The following is an 18,934-nucleotide window of genomic DNA, read 5'->3' as shown; positions in this document are numbered from 1 at the left end:
ATGTTGGCCAGGCTGGTCTTGAACTCGTGACCTCATGATCCACCCGCCTCAGCCTCCCAAAGTGCTGGGATCACAGGTGGGACCCACCGTACCCAGCTGTGTCTGGCTAATTTTTAAACACATTTTTAGAGATGGGGTCTTGCTATGTTGCTCAGGCTGGGCTGGTCTTGAACTCCTTAGCTCAATCAATCCTCCAGGCTTGGCTTCTAGAGGCTCTGGGATTATAGCCGTGAGCCACCACACCTGGCCTCATTAGGAAGCTCTTATAATTGTTTTGTAACTGCTATTTCAAAAAAGACAAAAAGAGAGAAAGGCAAGGAAGGAAGAAAGAAAGAAAAAAAGGAAGAGGAAAGACGAGTGGTTTGGACTGGGCATGGTGGTTCACTCCTATAATCCCAGCACTTTAAGAGGGCAAGGCAGGAGGATTCCCTGAGCCCAGGAGTTGGAGACTAGCCTGGGCAACAAAGTGGGACCCCGTATCTACAAAAAAAAAAAAAAAAAAAGAAATCAAAAAATTAGCTGGGTGTGGTGGCATGTGCCTGTAGTCCCAGCTGCTTGGGAGGCTGAGATGGGAGGATTGCTTGAGTCTGGGAGGTTGAAGCTGCAGTGAACCATGATCATGTCACTGCACTCCAGCCTGGGTGACTGAGTGAGACTCTGTTAAAAAAAAAAAAAAAAATCTTAAACTAGTGGTTTGGGAAGACGTGTGGACCCCAAAGTGGAGAAGAGATGGCAAGAGGCAACTGATATCACAAAACCAGCTTTCAAGGTCCTGCCTCCTTCCAGCTGTGTGATCTTGGAGAAGTCACTTAACCTCTCTGCCTTACAATTTCTATATAATAGAGTGATTATCAGTAACTACCTTCCAGGATTATGGTGAGAATTAATATGATATAATGCATGCAAATCCATGGCAAGGTCCTTGTCAATGAGCATGAGCTCCAAAACATTGGAGATAACAGGCAAGGTGTGAGTGGAATTGGAGTGGGTGCAGCTGGGCGGTAGCATTGGTAAGGGTTAGGAAAATGGAGGTTGAAGGTTGAAAAGGAACCAGTTAAGGAGTCACTGCACTCAACAGAGATGCTTCCAAGACTCGGGGAATCCCAAAAGGCTGAAGCCTGTGGAGGAGGTCAGAAAGGCAGAGGCTGGAGGAGTGAAAGCCATTCTCATGGGCCCTCTTTGGAATCCCTGCAGATGACTCACAGTTCCAATGAGCACATGGCATATCTGTTATTTATACATGGATAGGTAGCCAATAAGCACAGAGCGATGAGGAAGAACAGAAAACCCAGAGCCCTCCATCACTAGGAGCATGTGATTTGTCTAATGGCAGCAGCTTACACTGAAAATAAGGGATGCAATTTTTTTTTGTTTTTTGTTTTTGTAGAGATGGGGTCTCCCTATGTTGCTCCATCTCCTTTTCAAGTGATCCTCCTGCCTTGCTCTCCCAAAGCACTGAGATTAAAGGTGTGAGCCACTGCCCCTGGCCACAAACTCTGCTTAGCATTTAGAGGGAAAGATGAGGAAATAAGAGGGAAAAATGACTAACCTCCTAGAACATGTTTGTGACATTCCAGGTAATCACTGTTAAAACTAGGAAATTACATGGTAAGTATCAAGCAATCAAGATCCCAAAATCAGCTAGTCATTGTGCTCATGCCTGTAATCCCAGCACTTTGGGTGGCTGAGGCAGGCAGATCACTTGAGCCAAGGAGTTCGTGGCTGCAGTGAGCTACGATTGCACCACTGTACTCCAGCCTGGGTAACAGAGTGAGACCCTATCTCTAGAAAAAAAAAAAAAAAGAGCCCCAAATCATACACATCTAAATCAAAGCTGATCTGTTTAATGCCATTTACTAGCTGTGTGACTTTAGCAAGTTATTTCAACTTTCTGCATCTCACTCTCTTTATCTGTAAAATGGGGACAACAGTAGCTGCATCACAGAGTAAGTGTGAGCTAATGAATACATACTAAGCACTTATAACAGAGCCTGGCACGTAGTAAGGACCCAAAAATATTAGGTGTTATCATCATCTTCGTTGTCACCATCACCACCACTAGAATATAAGTTTCATGAGGGGCAGGCAGATATATTTGTTTGTTTTGTTCACAGACATTGCCTCTGTACCTACAAGGGTACCTGGCATATAGTAGATGCTCAATAAATACTTCTTGAATGAATGAATCCTTAGTTGTGCCTTTCAGTGGGACGTTACTATAAAGGTGATGACTTCTCCCCAGAATAATGTATGAATTCCAATCTTATTACCAGTTCTCTTCCCCTCATGTCTGCCCTACTCCCCTGAGCAAGCCAGGATGCCTCATGCTCAGATCTGGAGAGGTATGAGTTATGAGACTGCTGATAACCTGGGAGACAGATGTTTCTGAAAGTTGCTAAGGGGAGGAGACATAATACAAAAGGAGTGGGTGGGGAAGAAATGAAGGTAGCAAATCTCCAAAGAGTAGCTTTGCTGTCTGGATATATTTAGTGAGTAAAGGAGGGTGGAGGGAGGTCAGGATCACAGGAAAGATTTTTAAGGATACAGGGAGTGTTGAGCATATTCCTTATTTGAAGGAAAGGATATGGAGGAGGGGGATGAACAGAGACTTTTTGTAACTTCCAGATACGCACACAAATTATAACAAAAGACTTCACATTCTTAGAAATACCATGGTAATCAAGCTGTCAATCACCTCAATCTTACATTGCGTGAGTGTAGGATTTTATCACAGTTTTTCACCAAATGTGGTTCAGGTACTAGTACAAGGACAAAATTACTCTTCTTTTACTATATTCTCCTAAAACACATTAAAATAAATATATAACTGGTATATCAAACCAAACACATTAAAATAAATATATAACTGGTATATCAAACTTGTGATTTCACATATATTATGGCTTAGGGCAATGTTAAGAAGAAGAAAAGGAAGTGAAGTTAAAGTCACTTTAAAGAAAAATATGATCGCATAAAGGAGGCATGTAATGGCAAAGAAAAACCCACAACATGTGCATAAATGACTAATATTTGGGAAACTTGGCCAAGACTATAGTCAACTCTGTTGCACAGTCTGAATTTTGAGCTACAAAAGTTGATGCCAGCATCTTAGAGAGTGTCACACAAATGCCAAGTTTCTAGGGGTACCCTAGTGGAAGCGGCCACCACCAGATCTTTCACAGCCTCCTTAGTGATATAACCAGGCATTTAATGTCATTGGTTCAGTATCTTGGGATTATTTTAGGAAAGTCAAACACTAGATGGGGAAGTTTAATGGTTCTGTCTCTCACCTCTCTGCTTCTGATTTTAGATCATCTTAGATGATAGACAGCAACAGAACTGGATGGGATGTTTAAAAAAGAAAAAATGTGATACCTGGGCACCTCGTTGCTATAGACACTTCACTTTTTCTTTGTAATTTCATAAGCTGCTGACTTCTTCCTACTTGACTTATTCCTGGCTCGTGCTAGGCTTCAAGAAAGTTACCACTAACACCTGGCGTGCTCCATGATTCGAACACAAAGAAATGCCACAGAGAAGAGGCACTTGAAGTTTTTTGTGTGTGGAGTGTGATACATTGGGAGCTCTAAAGGGAAAAGTCAGAAGGTCTTTTGTGTGTCACCAAGAAAAATTCCAGCCAGGGCTGAAAAGTAGGGAGCACAGCTGAGACAACGCGTCATCCACCCAAATTGTTCTCCCGGCCTCCTTTGCACCGAAGTGTGGCCACGTGGCTACATTTTCTCCAATAGAGAGTAGGCAGAAGTGATTGGTGCCACTTCCCAAACTGAGACTTTTAAGAAGCAGCTTGTGCCTCCTCCACCCTGTGACTGCAGAGAAAACAAAGCTCTAGGGATTAATGGAGCCATATAGGACGGAAGGCACCTTGTCCCTTAATCACCATATGGAGAGAGTGGGTGGGGCCAGGCGCGCCTGTCTTAAACTTCTTAAACTTAGAAGTTTATTGAAAATTAAACTTCTATTATGTCTGAGCCAGTATATATTTGGGGGTCTATTTGTTACAGCAGATGAATCTACCCTAATAAAAGGAGTTTAGGTGCCCTGTCAGCCACACAGATTAACCAAGCCTATTTTGGGGGTGGGGGCCAGGAACAAGGAGACATTCTGAGATTTTCATTTACTATTTCCCCTGTTTGTATAGTTAACTTGACTCATCCTTTAGCTATAGCTTGAGCCACTTTTTCACAGAAGCCTTCTCTGGCTTCAACTAGGGCAAATCCCATACCCACAGGTGCCCATGGAACACACCAAACATCACAGTTGCTTTCATGCCTGTGTGATTTTTTTTTAATGAATGTTTATACCTCCACTGCATTTTAAAAACTACGCATTTTTCAAAACTCAGAGAACGATACACTTAAGATACCTGCATTTCAGTATATGTAATTTTACCTTTAAAATAATCATTGCAAATATTGAATTCTGGTTAAATGGTACACATGCTGCATGTAAAGTGCACTTGCAGTTACCTGCAAATGTAAAGGGTAAGGACTAAAGCAACTCACTTTAAAATGCATTAAAAAAGGGTTGATGGATGGATAGACAGATGGATACATGATAAAGCAAACACAGTCAAATGTTACTTGTGGAATCCAGGTGGTGGGTGTTACGGATGTTCATTATGCAATTATTTCAACTTTTCCAGTTTTTAAATTTTCACAATGAAATGTTGAAGAAAAAGTTTAATAAAAGGAGGGACCATGAGTATATTACACAAAAGGAATTGGTCTATATACATTTTATATTGCCAATCATAATGTTCCGTAATTTGCTTTTATTTTTATTTGATATTATGTTACAAAAATCTTTCTATGAAGACAAATGATTGATTGATTGATTGATTGATGATAGGTAGATAGAGGATAGTAAGATAGACAGATGATAGGTAGATAGATTATAGATGATACATAGATGATAGATAGATGACAGGTAGATAGATAATAGATGATAGGTAGATAGATGATAGATTAGATAGATAGATAGATAGATAGATAGATAGATAGATAGACATATGTGTGTGCATGAGAGAGGGAAAGAGAGAGAGAGGAGAGAGTCACTTCATTTTCTTGTATTTATTATTAATATACCATTTGGGCTATTTCCATTTTCCAGTAAACACACATTTTTACATAGCTCTTCTGTGCTATGAGGTTTGAGCTTCTTTATAGTTGTAGATCTATGTCCACCATAGCACACCAGCTGCCTCCCCCAGCCTCCTTCTATCCCCCGACCCCATCTCAACTCACGTACATTAGCTCAGTTCCATCTGTAGGCGAGAGTCAGGGGTGTAAGAGAACAAGAAAACCTCCATTCAAACTTTCCTGCATATTATTTTTTAAAGACTTGTATCATACAAATCATTACCACGAGCACATATGAAGTCTCAGAAGACACACAGTATTAGCATTCATTAAATATTTAATGCATGTTTATTAAGGCAGCACATTAGGGTTAGAGGAATCATGTCTATAATATAAAGAGTTATCCTTGTGCTGTGTATATGCTTGATCAAGTATTTGCTGTATTTACTTTTTAAGATAAGCTTGTATCATCAATCTGGATGGTACAGATCTGCCCACTTTATATATGTGCAGCATAATTTTGACTCCAGCAATCATTCAAGGTTCAATTCTTGAAAGATGTTGGCAAAAGTCAAGTTAAAGTTTCAAGGCATTATAAAAACAGAGAGTTAAGGATAAAATTCTAAGCACCATTAAGCAATAAATTAAAAACTACCTATTGGGTACTATGCTCACTACCTGGGTACAATATAACCACGTAACAAACCTGCACATGTACCCTCTGTAGCTGAAATGAAAGTTGAGAAATAAAACAATTTTTAAATGTGAATGATACATTTGAATGCTCTGTATTAAAAGTCCTAGAAGGCATCTACCTCTGAGTAAGCCAGCCATGCCAACAGGCCCCGCTTTGGTATGATAGCCCTTCCAGGTAAACACTTTTTCCTGTTCAGAAAAACAAACTCTCCAGTTTTCTTCTTTTGGAAGATTTTGAAACGAGCTTACATATTTGAAATTCAATGTCCTTCACCCTTGCTTCCTGCCTTGTTCCATTTTTACAGGTCTTACCAAAGGCTTGTGCCATTCCCTAGTCACCCCACAAATTATTGGTGGGGTTGTTGTTGTTGTTGTTGTCATTGTTTGAGACAAGTGTCTTGCTCTGTCACCCAGGCTGGAGTGCAGTGGCACGATCTCGGCTCACTGCAACCTCCACCTCCTGGGTTCAAGTGATTCTCCTGCCTCAGCCTCCTGAGTAGCTGGGAATACAGGTGCCCACCACCATGTCCAGCTAATTTTTGTATTTTTAGTAGGGATGGGGTTTCACCATATTGGCCAGGCTGGCCTTGAACTCCTGACTTTGATCTGCCTACCTCGGCCTCCCAAAGTGCTGTGATTACAGGCGTGAGCCACCGCTCATGGCCATTAGTGTTTAAAAACATATTTTGTTTTGTTTTGTTTTTCCTGGGTTAAGGGGGGTGGAAACAGATTACCCCAAAGCCCGATCTCTTCCATCTTCAGAAGGGGAAGAGCAAATCACTGCAGCTGTGTTCTTCTGTTTATGGAGATTGATCTATATACCTAACCAGACTGCAAAATGTTCAAAGTTGGAATTCAAATACAAAACCTGCATTAATTTACAACCCTGATCGGCAATACTAAGAGTTGCAAAGGACTACTCTGTTTTAAAGGATCATAGAGGTGTTTGTTATTCTACTTTGCTTTCAGGACATATTGTTGTTTTCATCTATGATTTATTTGATGCTACATCTCCAGTCTGGAACAGAGCTCTCAATGATTATAACAGTTTCCATGGAGACATATGATCTATTCTCTCATTGCTCCCCAGTGATCCATTCTCCCACGACTCCACCCACTATCCCCCAACCCCCATCCTTCGCATGGGATCCTCCAGAACTTCCAATCCTCCATCAAACGTCCTCTCATCTGTTTTGTTAAGTGATCAAAAACAGGCACAGTACACAAACTTTTGAGTTAACAAGGACAAGAATAAAAATGTTAGATTACCTCGGGGGACTGGAAAGACACAAATTAGCACAATAAAAGTGTTCACATAGGGAGAGCAGCAGCAGTGAGTGGTCAGAGAAGGATGTGAACTTGGGTAGGAGCAGGACTTCTCAGTGTTTATCCTTTTAATATAATCTTAATGATGAACCGTGTGAATGCATTGCTTATTAAGAATATCATGGCCAAGCGCAGTGGCTCATGCCTGTAATCCCAGCCCTTGGGAGGCCAAGACAGGTGGATCACCTGACGTCAGGAGTTCAAGACCAACCTGACCAACATAGAGAAACCCTGTCTCTACTAAGAGTGGAAAATTAGCTGGGTGTGGTGGCACATGCCTGTAATCCCAGCTACTTGAAAAGGCTGAGACAGGAGAATCACTTGAACCCGGGAGGTGGAGGTTACGGTGAGCCAAGATCGTGCCATTGCACTCCAGCCTAGGCAACAAGAGAGAAACGCTGTTTCAAAAATATATATATATATAATGTATATATATGTGTGTATATATGATTTAGGACAGATGCAGGCGCTCACACCTGTAATCCTAGCACTTTCAGAGGCCATGGCAGGAGGACTGCTTGAGCTAATAAGTACTTGAACAGCCTGGGAAACATAGTGAGATCATGTCTCTACAAAAAAATACAAAAATTAGGCCAGGCGCGGTGGCTCATGTCGGTAATCCCAGCACTTTAGGAGGCTGAGGTGAACGGATTACATGAGGTCAGGAGTTCGAGATCAGCCTGGTCAACATGGGGAAACCCTGTCTCTACTAAAAGCTACAAAAATTAGCCAAGCACAAGGCTGAGGCAGGAGAATCACTTGAACCAGGGAGGTAGAGGTTGCAGTGAGCTGAGATGGCGCCATTGCACTCCAGCCTGGGCAACAGAGTGAGACTCTGACTCAAAAAAACAAAAACAAAAACAAAAATTAGCCAGGCATGGTGGTGCATGTCTGTAGTTCCAGTTATTCAGGGGACTGAGGCAGGAGGACTGCTTGAGTCCAGCATGTCGAGGCTGCAGTGGACCGTAATGCACCACTACATTCCAGCCTGGACAACAGAGTGAGACTCTGTCTCAAAAAGAAAAAAAAAAAAAAAGTGCTCATTTAATTTTTAAAAACTCAGCTTATTAGAACCTCTTCTTTAGTTAGGCCACTTTCTTCCCCATCATCAGAGAAACTGCTCCATGTTTGAAATCTAAATGCCTCAATTCTTCCTAACATTTTACGTATCTTGACCTCATCCATTTTGTTTTCATCCCTAGACTTCTAAGCTCCTTTTTTCCCACCCAGGTGATAATTCCCTTTATGCTAGACATCTTCCCCAACCCAATCTAGATACCACTTCCATTCATGTATTCAACATACTTTTCCTGAGCACTTGGTACAGACTCTGTGGATCTGCAGTGGACATCTCTCTTCCCAGAATCCTTAACTCTCTTTCTTCCATAATCTAGTTCACTGATTCTACTAATCTCACCCTTAGCTCAAATCCACCATCTCCTTCTCCATCTCTACCCCAGGGAGGCTCAGAGCTGCTGGTAAAAACCATACAACGTTGTGGACCACTGCCAACTGCCTATTCCCAACCTTACGGACTGGATGGGCCATCTTAGTGGCTGCCCTTACTCTCTATTCCCATCCCATTCTGAGGCTCTTCAGACTTTCAGCCATCATTTCAGATTCCTTAGTCCATCTCAGCGGATACCCTTGCCACCCACAGACAGAGAATCCATGCATTCAGTCTAGGCACTGAATGAATTCCATCCCTAGGCTCTGAGAACACAGTGGTGACCAGGACAGAGACGATCCCTATTCTTGTGGAGCTTAGACCTTAGAAAGGGAAGAGAGAAAAATCAACGAGGACACAAGAAAAGCATTGCTCAGTAATGGGTGCTATGAGAGAGTTAAATATAACAGACAGTGAATGAGAGGCAACTTTGAGTGGGTAGTTGGGGAAGATTTTTCAGAAGAGGTGGCGTCTAAGTTGAGATGTGAATTGCAGAAAGGAGACGGCCATGCAAACAGCAAAGTGAGCAGAATCACAAAGCTTCTAAGAGGGAAAGGAGCTTTGTGTGTTTCAGTGACCCAAGAGCTGAGGTTGTGGCCAGAGCACAGTGGGTGATGGGGAGGAGGAAAAGAAGAAAAGAAGTCACACAGAGAACAAGGGCCAGATGATAAAGGGTGATACAAGCTAAGGATGTAACACAGAATTTCTTCTAATTGGATGGAAAGTCATTGGAGGGTCTTAAGCAGGGGAGCTCCTTGACTTAATGTAAGCTTTAAAAAATTATTAGGGCTGTGAAGTAGAAAGTATATTAATTATAGGCAACAAGATTAGGATTGGGATTAACCATAGGCAAGAAGATTGGGATTAATTATAGGTAACAAGATTAATTATAGGCAACAAGACTAGGACTGAGATTAATCATAGGTAACAAGATTGGCACTGGGATTAATCATAGGTAACAAGACTCGGATTGGGATTAATTATAGGCAACAAGATTGGAATTGGGATTAATTATAGGTAAGAAGATTGGGATTGGGATTAATTATAGGCAACAAAATTGGGATTGGGATTAATGACAGGTAACAAGATTGGGATTGAGAAGCCACTGAGGAGTTTCTGCACTTATCCAGGTGATACTAATGGTTTAGACTAGGGTAGTATTAGGGAGATGAAGAGAAGTTAGTGAATATGTGATATACTTTGAAGGAACTGTCAGCGTTTGCCAGGGCATTATACATGGTTGCGGGGGGCAGTGGGCAGGGATGGTGGGAATACAGCAAAGAGGGAAACTCAGGGATAACTCTCAGGTTTTTGGCTTATGCTACATAGATGGAAAATAAATTTATATTTTTTGCACACCTGAGTTCATGGCATGAGATTTATGCTAGACATCTTCATGGCACACAAAGGGACTAAAAACCCCAAAACAACACTAAACGAGTCAGAAATACTTACAACACAATCTCAACTTCAGTAAAACAGCATCTCGCAGTATCTATAAAAGCATCCAGAACCACTCTACGAGTCCCAGGGTCACCCTTCCACTGTGCTACTGTTTGAAAGGAACCATTTCCGTTCTCGGCTGTCAGAGTGATCTTTTCCAAAAGGCAAATCCGATCGTATCACTGCTCTGCTTAAAAACGTTCAATGGCTCCCCGCCGCAATGTGAAGGAAACCCAAACTCCTCACCGTAGCTTATAAGATTTGCATCCTTGGGTCCTGCTTGTCTCTGCAACATCACATCCTATACCTCCTTCTACTAGTGACATTTTGCCCCAACACCTTCTGATGGTTCCTAGGATGCACCCAGCCTGTCCCCACCTTGGAACTTTTGCACTTGCTCTCTTCTGAGAACATTTTTTCCTAGCTCTTTGAAAGTATAGCTAGTTCTTTCTCATCCTTCACGTCTCAGCCTATGTGTCACCTCCTCAGACTGTCTGAACGGGTCCCCTTTTTGTTTGTGAGAGAGCACTATATTCATTTCCTTCATGGTATTCATTACAAAGTGTAGTGTGGGTCTATTTACTTCTTACTCTCCCACTAGGACGTCCGTCCCGTAGGAACAGCAAATGTGCCTGCCTTGTGTGATGTTCCTTCCAGAGCAGGTGGAGTCACCAAATCATACCATACCTTGCCAAAGCTGCCTTTCCCCAGCACCATTAGGAAGTTAAAATCAGTCAGTTTCATCCGGTCTCTGTTGCCATTGTTGTCAAATTTGGAGACAGTATTGGTCGTCTTTTCTTCTGGGACCTTGGTTCCCTGACTGATCTTGGCCCTCTGCAAAAAGGAAGCACACAGAAAACATGCTCAGGGTTTGAGGATGATCTTGTAGGAAGACACAGGCACACAGTGGGACGCTGTGGTTCCTGCAGCTCCGGCACCCTGTCCCCGTGAAAAGCATGGCCGTGCATCACTCCACAAGCCTGAAACCTGTCGGATATCCTTTGCACTTCCATCTTTCTTTGATCCCTCATGTCTCAACCATAACCAGCAACTGTCATTCCTTTCCTCCCAGCTGTCTCTAGAATTCATCTACTTCTTTCCATCTCAACCACCACTACCTGCCATCATCTCTCACCTGCACAAGGCACATTGCTTTCCTTTACACTGGGCTTTACACACAACCACAGTGAGTCTCTCACCCAACCAAGTCCCCTCTTGCTTAAAATGCCACAGTGGCATCCCATTATTTTCATGATAAAGATTGAGGTGCTTTCATGGACTTATATGCTCAGGCCCTACCTGGCTTTCCAACTCCATCATTGCTAGGGTGCTTCTTCCCTACAACATAGCTTCACTCTCCTTTCACTCCCCTGGATGTCCCAGGCCCCTCCAACCACAGGGCCTTTGCATCTGCTGCTGCTACTGTGGTACAAATGGCTATTCTCTCCCCTTCAACAACCCAGCTAGGGGTTTACATCTTCATGTCCTCAGGGAAGCCCTCATCGATTCTCTCTGTCTGCACTAGCTTCTCCTCTGATTTTCTTCATCCACTTCTCTTCCCATTAATACTGGAGGATAACTGCCTGTTCTCTTGTTTCCTTCCAATAAACTGGAGACTCTCTTGTGGACAGGGAATATTTCTCATTTTCTGTGGTCTTCCTGACAACTAGTATAGTTCCCAGCTAAATATTTTTTGCATAAATAGATGAATGAGGGCCATGTGTGTCCTCAGTGCAATGGGAGAGGGACTCCTTGCCATGAGTGGAGGAATGGGGCTCAGAGTGGCAGCAGGCGCTTTGGAATGAGACAAGAACCGGAAGCCATGAGCAGGAGACCTGCAGCTACCAGGACTTTGTTACTGGATTCACTTCTAGCAGACAGAAAACTGTGGAGTTAAAAGCTCATGTGTGGCTGGGCACAGTGGTTCACACCTGTAATTCCAACAATTTTTGAGGCTGAAATAGGAGATTCAATTAAGGATAGCAGTTTGAGAACAGCCTGGGCAAGATAGCAAGACCCTGTCTCTACAAAAATAAAGAAAGTTAGCTACGCATGGTGGTGTGCACCTGTCATCCCAGCTACCTGGGAGGCCAAGGTGGGAGGATAGCTTTAGCCCAGGAGTTAGAGGCTGCAGTGAGCTGTAATCACACCACTGCCCTCCAGCCTGGGTGACAGAGTGAGATCCCATCTCTCTCTCACTCAAAAAAAAAAGCCTCGTGGTAGAATTCTCTGACATGAATCAGCTGTGTGGTGCAGAACACATCAGTTAAGTCATAACACTCCTCTGCCCAATATATATACCTTCCCACTATTCTCAAAGTAAAAGCCAAAGACCACAGATGACTGAGTCCCTCTGGACTCCCTCTGATTTCAGTCTCCTTTCTACTTCCACACTGGCCTCCTCGCTGCTCTCTGAATGCACCAAACACGCTCTTACCCCAAGGCCTTTGCACCTGCTGTTCCCTCTGCTCAGAGCACTCTTTCTCCAGAACTCTCTCACCTCTAATAAGAGGGCTCTTCCCTGAACACCTTACATAAAATTGCTCTCAGCAATCTCCATCTGCCTCACTTACTTGATTTTCTCTAAAACACTTGTCACCATCTTACAAACCATATATTTACTTGTTTCCCAATTTATCGTCTTTCTCCTTATACCAGAATGTAAGCTCCCCGAGAGCAAAGATTTTGTCTGTTCTGCTTTCCACTGTTTCCCTGGTACCTAGAGGAGTGTGGCAAAGAGAAGGCACTTAATTGCATTTGGTGATTGAAGCTTCCTAAACATTCATCACCTTTTCAAGACAACGGAGATAATGACATGAAATGATGTATCACAGAGTCCTTAGTATCATTCCTGGCACACAATAGATGCTCAGTGAACGGTACCTATTATTATTGTTGCATTATTTGGTTGTTTTGAAGATAAAGAGGCAATATAAATCTTTCCAAAGTTGTGAATATCAGGGAAGATTCATTCATTCATTCAAAAAGCATTTATTAAGGCTGGATGTGGTGGCTGATGCCTGTAATCCCAAAGCTTTGGAAGGCTGAGGCAGGACTGCTTGAGACCAGGAGTTCAAGACCAGCCTGGGCAACACAGCCAGACCCCATCTAAAAAAAAAGTTTAATTAGCTGGGCATGGTCACAGTGGGCCTGTAGTGCCAGCTACTTGGGAAGTTTAAGGCAGGAGAATCCCTTAAGCCCAGGAGTTGGAAGCTGCAGTAAGCTATGATCACTATATTGCACTCCAGCCTGGGCAACAGAGCAAGACCCTGTCACAAACAAACCAACAAACAAACCAAAAATTCTTATTGAGTACCTGCTACATGATAGGTGCTGCTCTAGGTGCTGAGGGTACATCAGAGGGCAAAAAGGATGCAGATACTCTCAAAAAAGGTGCATTCTAGCTGGGATTGGGTCCTCCAAACTGTGTCCAAAAGGTATGTTGGGGTTGCTGAGGCAGATAAACTGGTATTGGCAGCAGGAATGGAATTTATGGAACAGAGGGGAAGACACATTCAAAGAATGAAACATCATCGGGCTGGAGCATGAAATGCAAGGCAGATATGACACAGGAGGCAGACAAAGGGTTGAAAGGACCTTAAGAAATTCAGGCTGACTGTAAGCATGACAAGTAGCCTTTGAAAGGTTTGAAGCAGGGCTATGGTATGACCTTAAAAATTTAAAGGTACTCTGAGTGGAGAGAGGAGACCCCCAGCATGTGGGCTGGGGGATCACTAGGAAGTCACTGCATTATTAAGGAGAGAAATGATGAGCCAGACATGGTGGTGTGTGCCTGTAGTCCCAGCTACTCGGGAGGCTGAGGTGGGAGGATCAGCCCAGGAGTTGGAGCCCAGGAGTCAGAGGTTGCAGTGAGCCACGATCGCACCACGGCACTCCAGCCTTAGTGATAAAGGGAGACCCTGTCTTAAAAAAACAAAAAATGATGGACTCAGTTGTCTGCAGTGTAGATGGAACAAAGTGGACCTGTTTGGGAGACAGACTGACCCCAGCTGGGTAGCACATTGGGCGAGGGAGAAGGGAGATCGGAGATGAAGCACAGCTCCAGCTTCTGTTCTGGCCAACTGGCAGGATACTGGTTCTTTCCACTGAGATGAGAAGAGGAAGCGGAAGAGGAGTAAGTTTGGAAGTGTGGGGAAGAGATGACTGGTGTGATTTCAGACATGTTGAGATCCCCTCTTCCCCACAGCAGCTTAAAATTGCAAGGTTTATTTCCCCCTCATGGGATGCATATTCCACTGTTACCACTTAGGAATCATGGCTAACAAAGCATCCACCATTTTTCTCTTTATTCATGTTTTGAAAATCGAGCTGGGCACCGATTTTCACATGCATGGCTCTGTGAATTTTGACAAATGCGCACATCCATGGAACTCAAACCCCAAACATGACGGGGAACATTTCCATCACCCTCCAAAAGTTCCCAGTCGACCCCCCTCCCACTAAGGCGATCTCTGTTCCGGTTTCTATCCCATAGGTCAGTTCTGTCTGTTCTTTATTCAGCTGAACGGCATCGTAGGGTATGTACTCTTGTGCCTGGCTTCTTTCGCTCATCAAAATGTTCTTGAAATGCATCCATGTTTTTGCATAAATCGGTAATTTGTCTCTTTGTATTGCTGAATGGCACTCGTTATTGATGTTTATCCCATCTCCTGTGTATGGGCATTTGAGTTGTTTCCTCTTTCGGCCTACTAACAACGCTGCTGTGAACATACTTGGTCAGTTTACTTTGCAGTAAGATATGTTGAGGTTTAACCCACATGTAAATACCCAGTAAGCAGTTGTATACGTGGGTTTGGGGCTTGAGCAAAGATATCTGAACTGGAGACAGATTTGGGGTGCAGAGGCAGTGAGGGGGTAGTTAAAAGTACAAAGTTATCTTATTCGCAATGGAGACTGCAAACTAAAGAACCAGCATAGGACAGAAGCTGTCTCACCTTTCTTGGGCTATGTCCTCACACCCTCCTAAATCATCACCCCCAAGCTGGCCTGACCCAAACACATTCCCTCCTCCCCTCCCCGCTCCACCCACCCCCATCACCTTATCACCGTGTGTCCTGCCTTCTTTGAATCCTGGCTCAGGACCCATTGGATTCACACACTCCATTCTCCAGACTGTGAAGATTCAAGTCCTGCCTGTCCCAGTCCTCAGTTCCCATCCTGGGAACCTTCCCATCCACCTGCGGGTCCCAGCACACACTCCCCATGAAGCGTGAGCACAGACCTCAAACTTCCCGATTTCTTCATTTGACTTTGATTAGCAAAACAGATAAGGACTTTTTTTTGGTGGGGGGCTGGGGTGGGGTGGGGTTGATTTTTTCCTTGTCCTTCAAGGAGCAGCTAACAGCCTCATCCCTCAGCGCTAGAAACTCCCTTCTCGCCTCTGAATGTGGGGCTGGCAGCCCTCTTTCCTCCCTCCCTCCCAGCTTGCTTTTACAACATTTCCCATGGGCATGTTAATTTAACTTCTAGAATCTAGATCAGAAGACTAATAACCCTGGGAAAAAAAAGAAGTCTAATAACCCTGTTGATCTGGTCTGCACAGTGTTTGCTGTCATTTTAATATTTAATTAGTTGCCAACTGTTGAAAATTTGGAGATACGAAAACCCAGATCTGCAGCTTCTTTTGAAGAAGGGGATCTGCTAACACTGGGTGATGCAAGCTCTTTCGCCTTCTTGTTGTTTGCCTGGCTCCTGAAAACACCTGGGTTTGTGGCCCCTACACAGTGAGCCTTCAGAGGACAGGAGCCCCGTCCTTTGTCCTTCGAAATATCCCATTGTTTCAAGGGGACAATGCCCAGGACACACTGCATCAAAGAGCGAACATTTTAAAATTGAGGCACAAATTAAACTCATCCTTTATCTTGCTGGGTAGGATGTGCTTGAAGAAACAGGAATACGCTAATGGTTGCCTTTTCATGCCTGCAATTTAGAGCCCTAGAACTCAACGCTAAGAGAGAAAGCAAATAGCATTTCTGAGCAAAGAGCCAAGTCACCTTCCAGACAGCAAGAGGGGACAGTGGAGAAGCCCCAGCAGCCAGGCTCTGGGCTCCACTCCTGATGATGAATGCCTGTCCTGGCTAAAACTGCAGATTCTTCTGCTACTCCACCCCTACAAGGAACTACTACAGGCACTCCCAGCTACCCAGCAGTGCGGCAAGGACCCCTGTAGGCTAGGAGTCCCTGTAGATTCTCCCTAACCTCCAACAGCCCTTCCAAAGCCCAGAAAGAGGATGTTCTGAGCTTTATTTATCCCAAAGGGGGAGCTGATAATTATAACAACAACCATGATGCTAGCATCTAACATCTGGATGTGTATGACGTGTAAGACACTCTGCTAAATGCATTACCTCATTCAATCCTCACATAACCTCATGAAGTAAGAAGTACTATAATTCCCCATTTTACAGGTAGGGAATCAGAAGCTCAGAGAGACAAAGCAACTTGCTTATAGCCACTCAGCAAGGAGGTGACAGAATTGGGATTCAAATCTAGGCAGTCTGGCTCTCATGCCATCACACTTAACCATTAGGCTACATTGCACAGATACGATCACTGGTGTTCTTCCAAGACACCACCAGCATGCTACTCTCTACACCTGGGGCTGCTAACAGCAAACACCTGCGATTCTTTGTCTGCAGCTTATTTTCTGGTTGTAGGAGCAGGCACAGCACACAGGGCACACTGAAAGTGCTGGTGGGTGGATTTCCCTGGGAGCAGCCCTTAGCCTGCAATGGAAGGAGAGCCAATGGATAACCCCTCAGCTTCCTGTCCCTTGATTGGGAAATTCTGAGGCATGCATTCTGCGCTGACTAGAGAGTTCTCCAGCAGGGTTAAACCCTAGCTGCCCACAGCGGTAGCTTGCTTGATAATACTTTCCTGGCTTCCCACCTTTTCTGGCAATGCTTCTTTATTAACTTATGGTGCTTCCAGGATCACCTCCCAAATAAAGTACTTGCACTTGAATCCTTATAGTCTGTTTCTGGGGAAAACTCAAACCCGGGACAACCAGCGGCTCTGGGGCCTTGAAAAGTTACTTGAACCTCTGTGGGCCTCAGTTTCTTCATTTGTAAAAGTAAAATGGCGTGATAACAGTACCTACCATTCTAGGTTGTTGTAAGGATTAAACTACTGGAGTTAATATTTGCAAAGCACTTAGAATCCTAAATGGCACACAGTAAGCACTTTGTTAAATAAATACATTTTAAGACTCTGAGAAATCCTACTGTGCGCCATCCAAAATGGAGTCTTCTCTTCCCAAGCCCACGGTCGACTGAAAGCCCCCTAACCAAACAGAGCCAGCTCTGACGTTCTGAAGTATACCACGTGTGGCAACTGCACCAAGCTCACACTACCATGAAATTCTATTACCCCAATTCTAGCAGCTCGATTTTACTGTCACTCAGGATTCCTCCAGATAAGAGGCTTGAAAGTAATTTTTGAGTCATTCCGGGTGCTAATTGGTTATCGCCCAGGGATTACATTTCTCACGTTCAAGGTCAACTGAAATTCCTCTGTAAGTCTGAGAACAATTTTCGGTCTGTTGGAAACATTTTTTTTAATCAACAACTACAGTATGGAGCGATTATAATTCAGGCATAAACAAGCTTTTGCAGGCTCTTGCTAGAAATAAAGGGACACAATTTGTTGCATGTGGACAAAACAGTCTCCTATTCCAAGCCAATTACCGGCCCAGACAAATGTACTGTTTGCGTAGAAAATCTTTTCCTTGGTGTTCTGAAATGTCCCCCCGGCTGCCCCAGGACAGAAGAAATCATTTTGTAAAACTGAGACTTCACTGTATACAAGAAAATACCAGCCTTGTGTTTTTCACCCTTAATAGTACATTTCTATAACAGCAGCAAATGGATACTTCACCGGCAAGTTGGGGGAAAGAGATGGAAAGTGTTCTCTGGAAGGACGGCCTTCCCGTCTTAATTTTTATCAAACAGCATCCAGTTTTTAGTTCTACTTGGAGGGAAGATGCTTTTATCAGTTCACTTGGGCTTGAGTCCAAGACTTTGGGAACAAGCCTCTGTTATCGAGGTCACTGGAGAATGACTGACAAGCTCAAGGCCAATGTGTCCGTTCCACTTGTTTCCAGGAAGGGAGGGCCCCACTGGGTCAGAACTATCACTATCTTCCAGCATGTAGGGAAGGCACAGGCTCAAGACAAGGAATTTGGGAATACAAGTTATTTCTTTTTTTATTTTTATTTTTTAAAAATATATATTTTGTAAATAATGAGGCAGAGTCACTATATTGCCCAGGCTGGTCTCGAACTCCTGGGCTCAAGCAACCCTCCTGCCTCGGTCTCCTAAAGTGCTGGGATTACAGGAGTGAGCCACCATGCCTGGCCCCTAAGCACTATTTCTATCAAGTTGAGGGAAAAACAAACTTGATAGAAAGTTTGTTTCTTTCAACAACCTTGTCCTTTATCTTGCTGTGTATGATGTGCCTTCAGAAACAGGAATACACTCACTAATGGTTGGCTTTTCACGTCTGCAACATAGAGCCCTAGAATTCAAAGCCGCCTAACCAAACAGAGGCAACCAACCCTGACGTACTGAAATACACCACGTGTGGTAACTGGCTCTCAGGATAAATGCTAAAATCCTTGGGATATCACGCCTGTAATCCCAGCACTTTGGGAGGCCGAGGCAGGCGGATCACAAAGTCAGGAGATTGAGACCATCCTGGCTAACACGGTGAAATCCCATCACTATTAAAAATACAAAAAATTAGCCAGGCGTGGCAGCGGGCACCTGTAGTTCCAGCTACTCAGGAGGCTGAGGCAGGAGAATGGCATGAACCCAGGAAGCAGAGCTTGCAGTGAGCCGAGATCGGGGAACTGCACTCCAGCCTGGGTGACAGAGCAAGACTCCATCTCCAAAAAAAAAAAAAA

General features: G+C 43.8%; 1 protein-coding gene across 1 annotated transcript in view; it reads right to left on the bottom strand.

Moving 5' to 3' along the window:
* PRKCB (protein kinase C, beta) overlaps positions 1 to 18,934 on the bottom strand; it is a gene marked incomplete at its 5' end in the record, with an annotated part of 390,293 nt that overhangs the window by 92,391 nt on the left and 278,968 nt on the right. Inside the window, one exon of the mRNA XM_011958268.1 lies at positions 10,699 to 10,845. Coding sequence (XP_011813658.1) covers positions 10,699 to 10,845 — 147 coding nt within the window. The remainder of the gene's footprint in view (positions 1 to 10,698; positions 10,846 to 18,934) is intronic.

This window comes from Colobus angolensis, unplaced genomic scaffold (assembly GCF_000951035.1).
Source record: "Colobus angolensis palliatus isolate OR3802 unplaced genomic scaffold, Cang.pa_1.0 Scaffold464, whole genome shotgun sequence".
Taxonomy (NCBI): domain Eukaryota; kingdom Metazoa; phylum Chordata; class Mammalia; order Primates; family Cercopithecidae; genus Colobus; species Colobus angolensis.
Note: the sequence above shows the minus strand (reverse complement) of the source record. Positions and strands in the feature narration are given on the sequence as shown.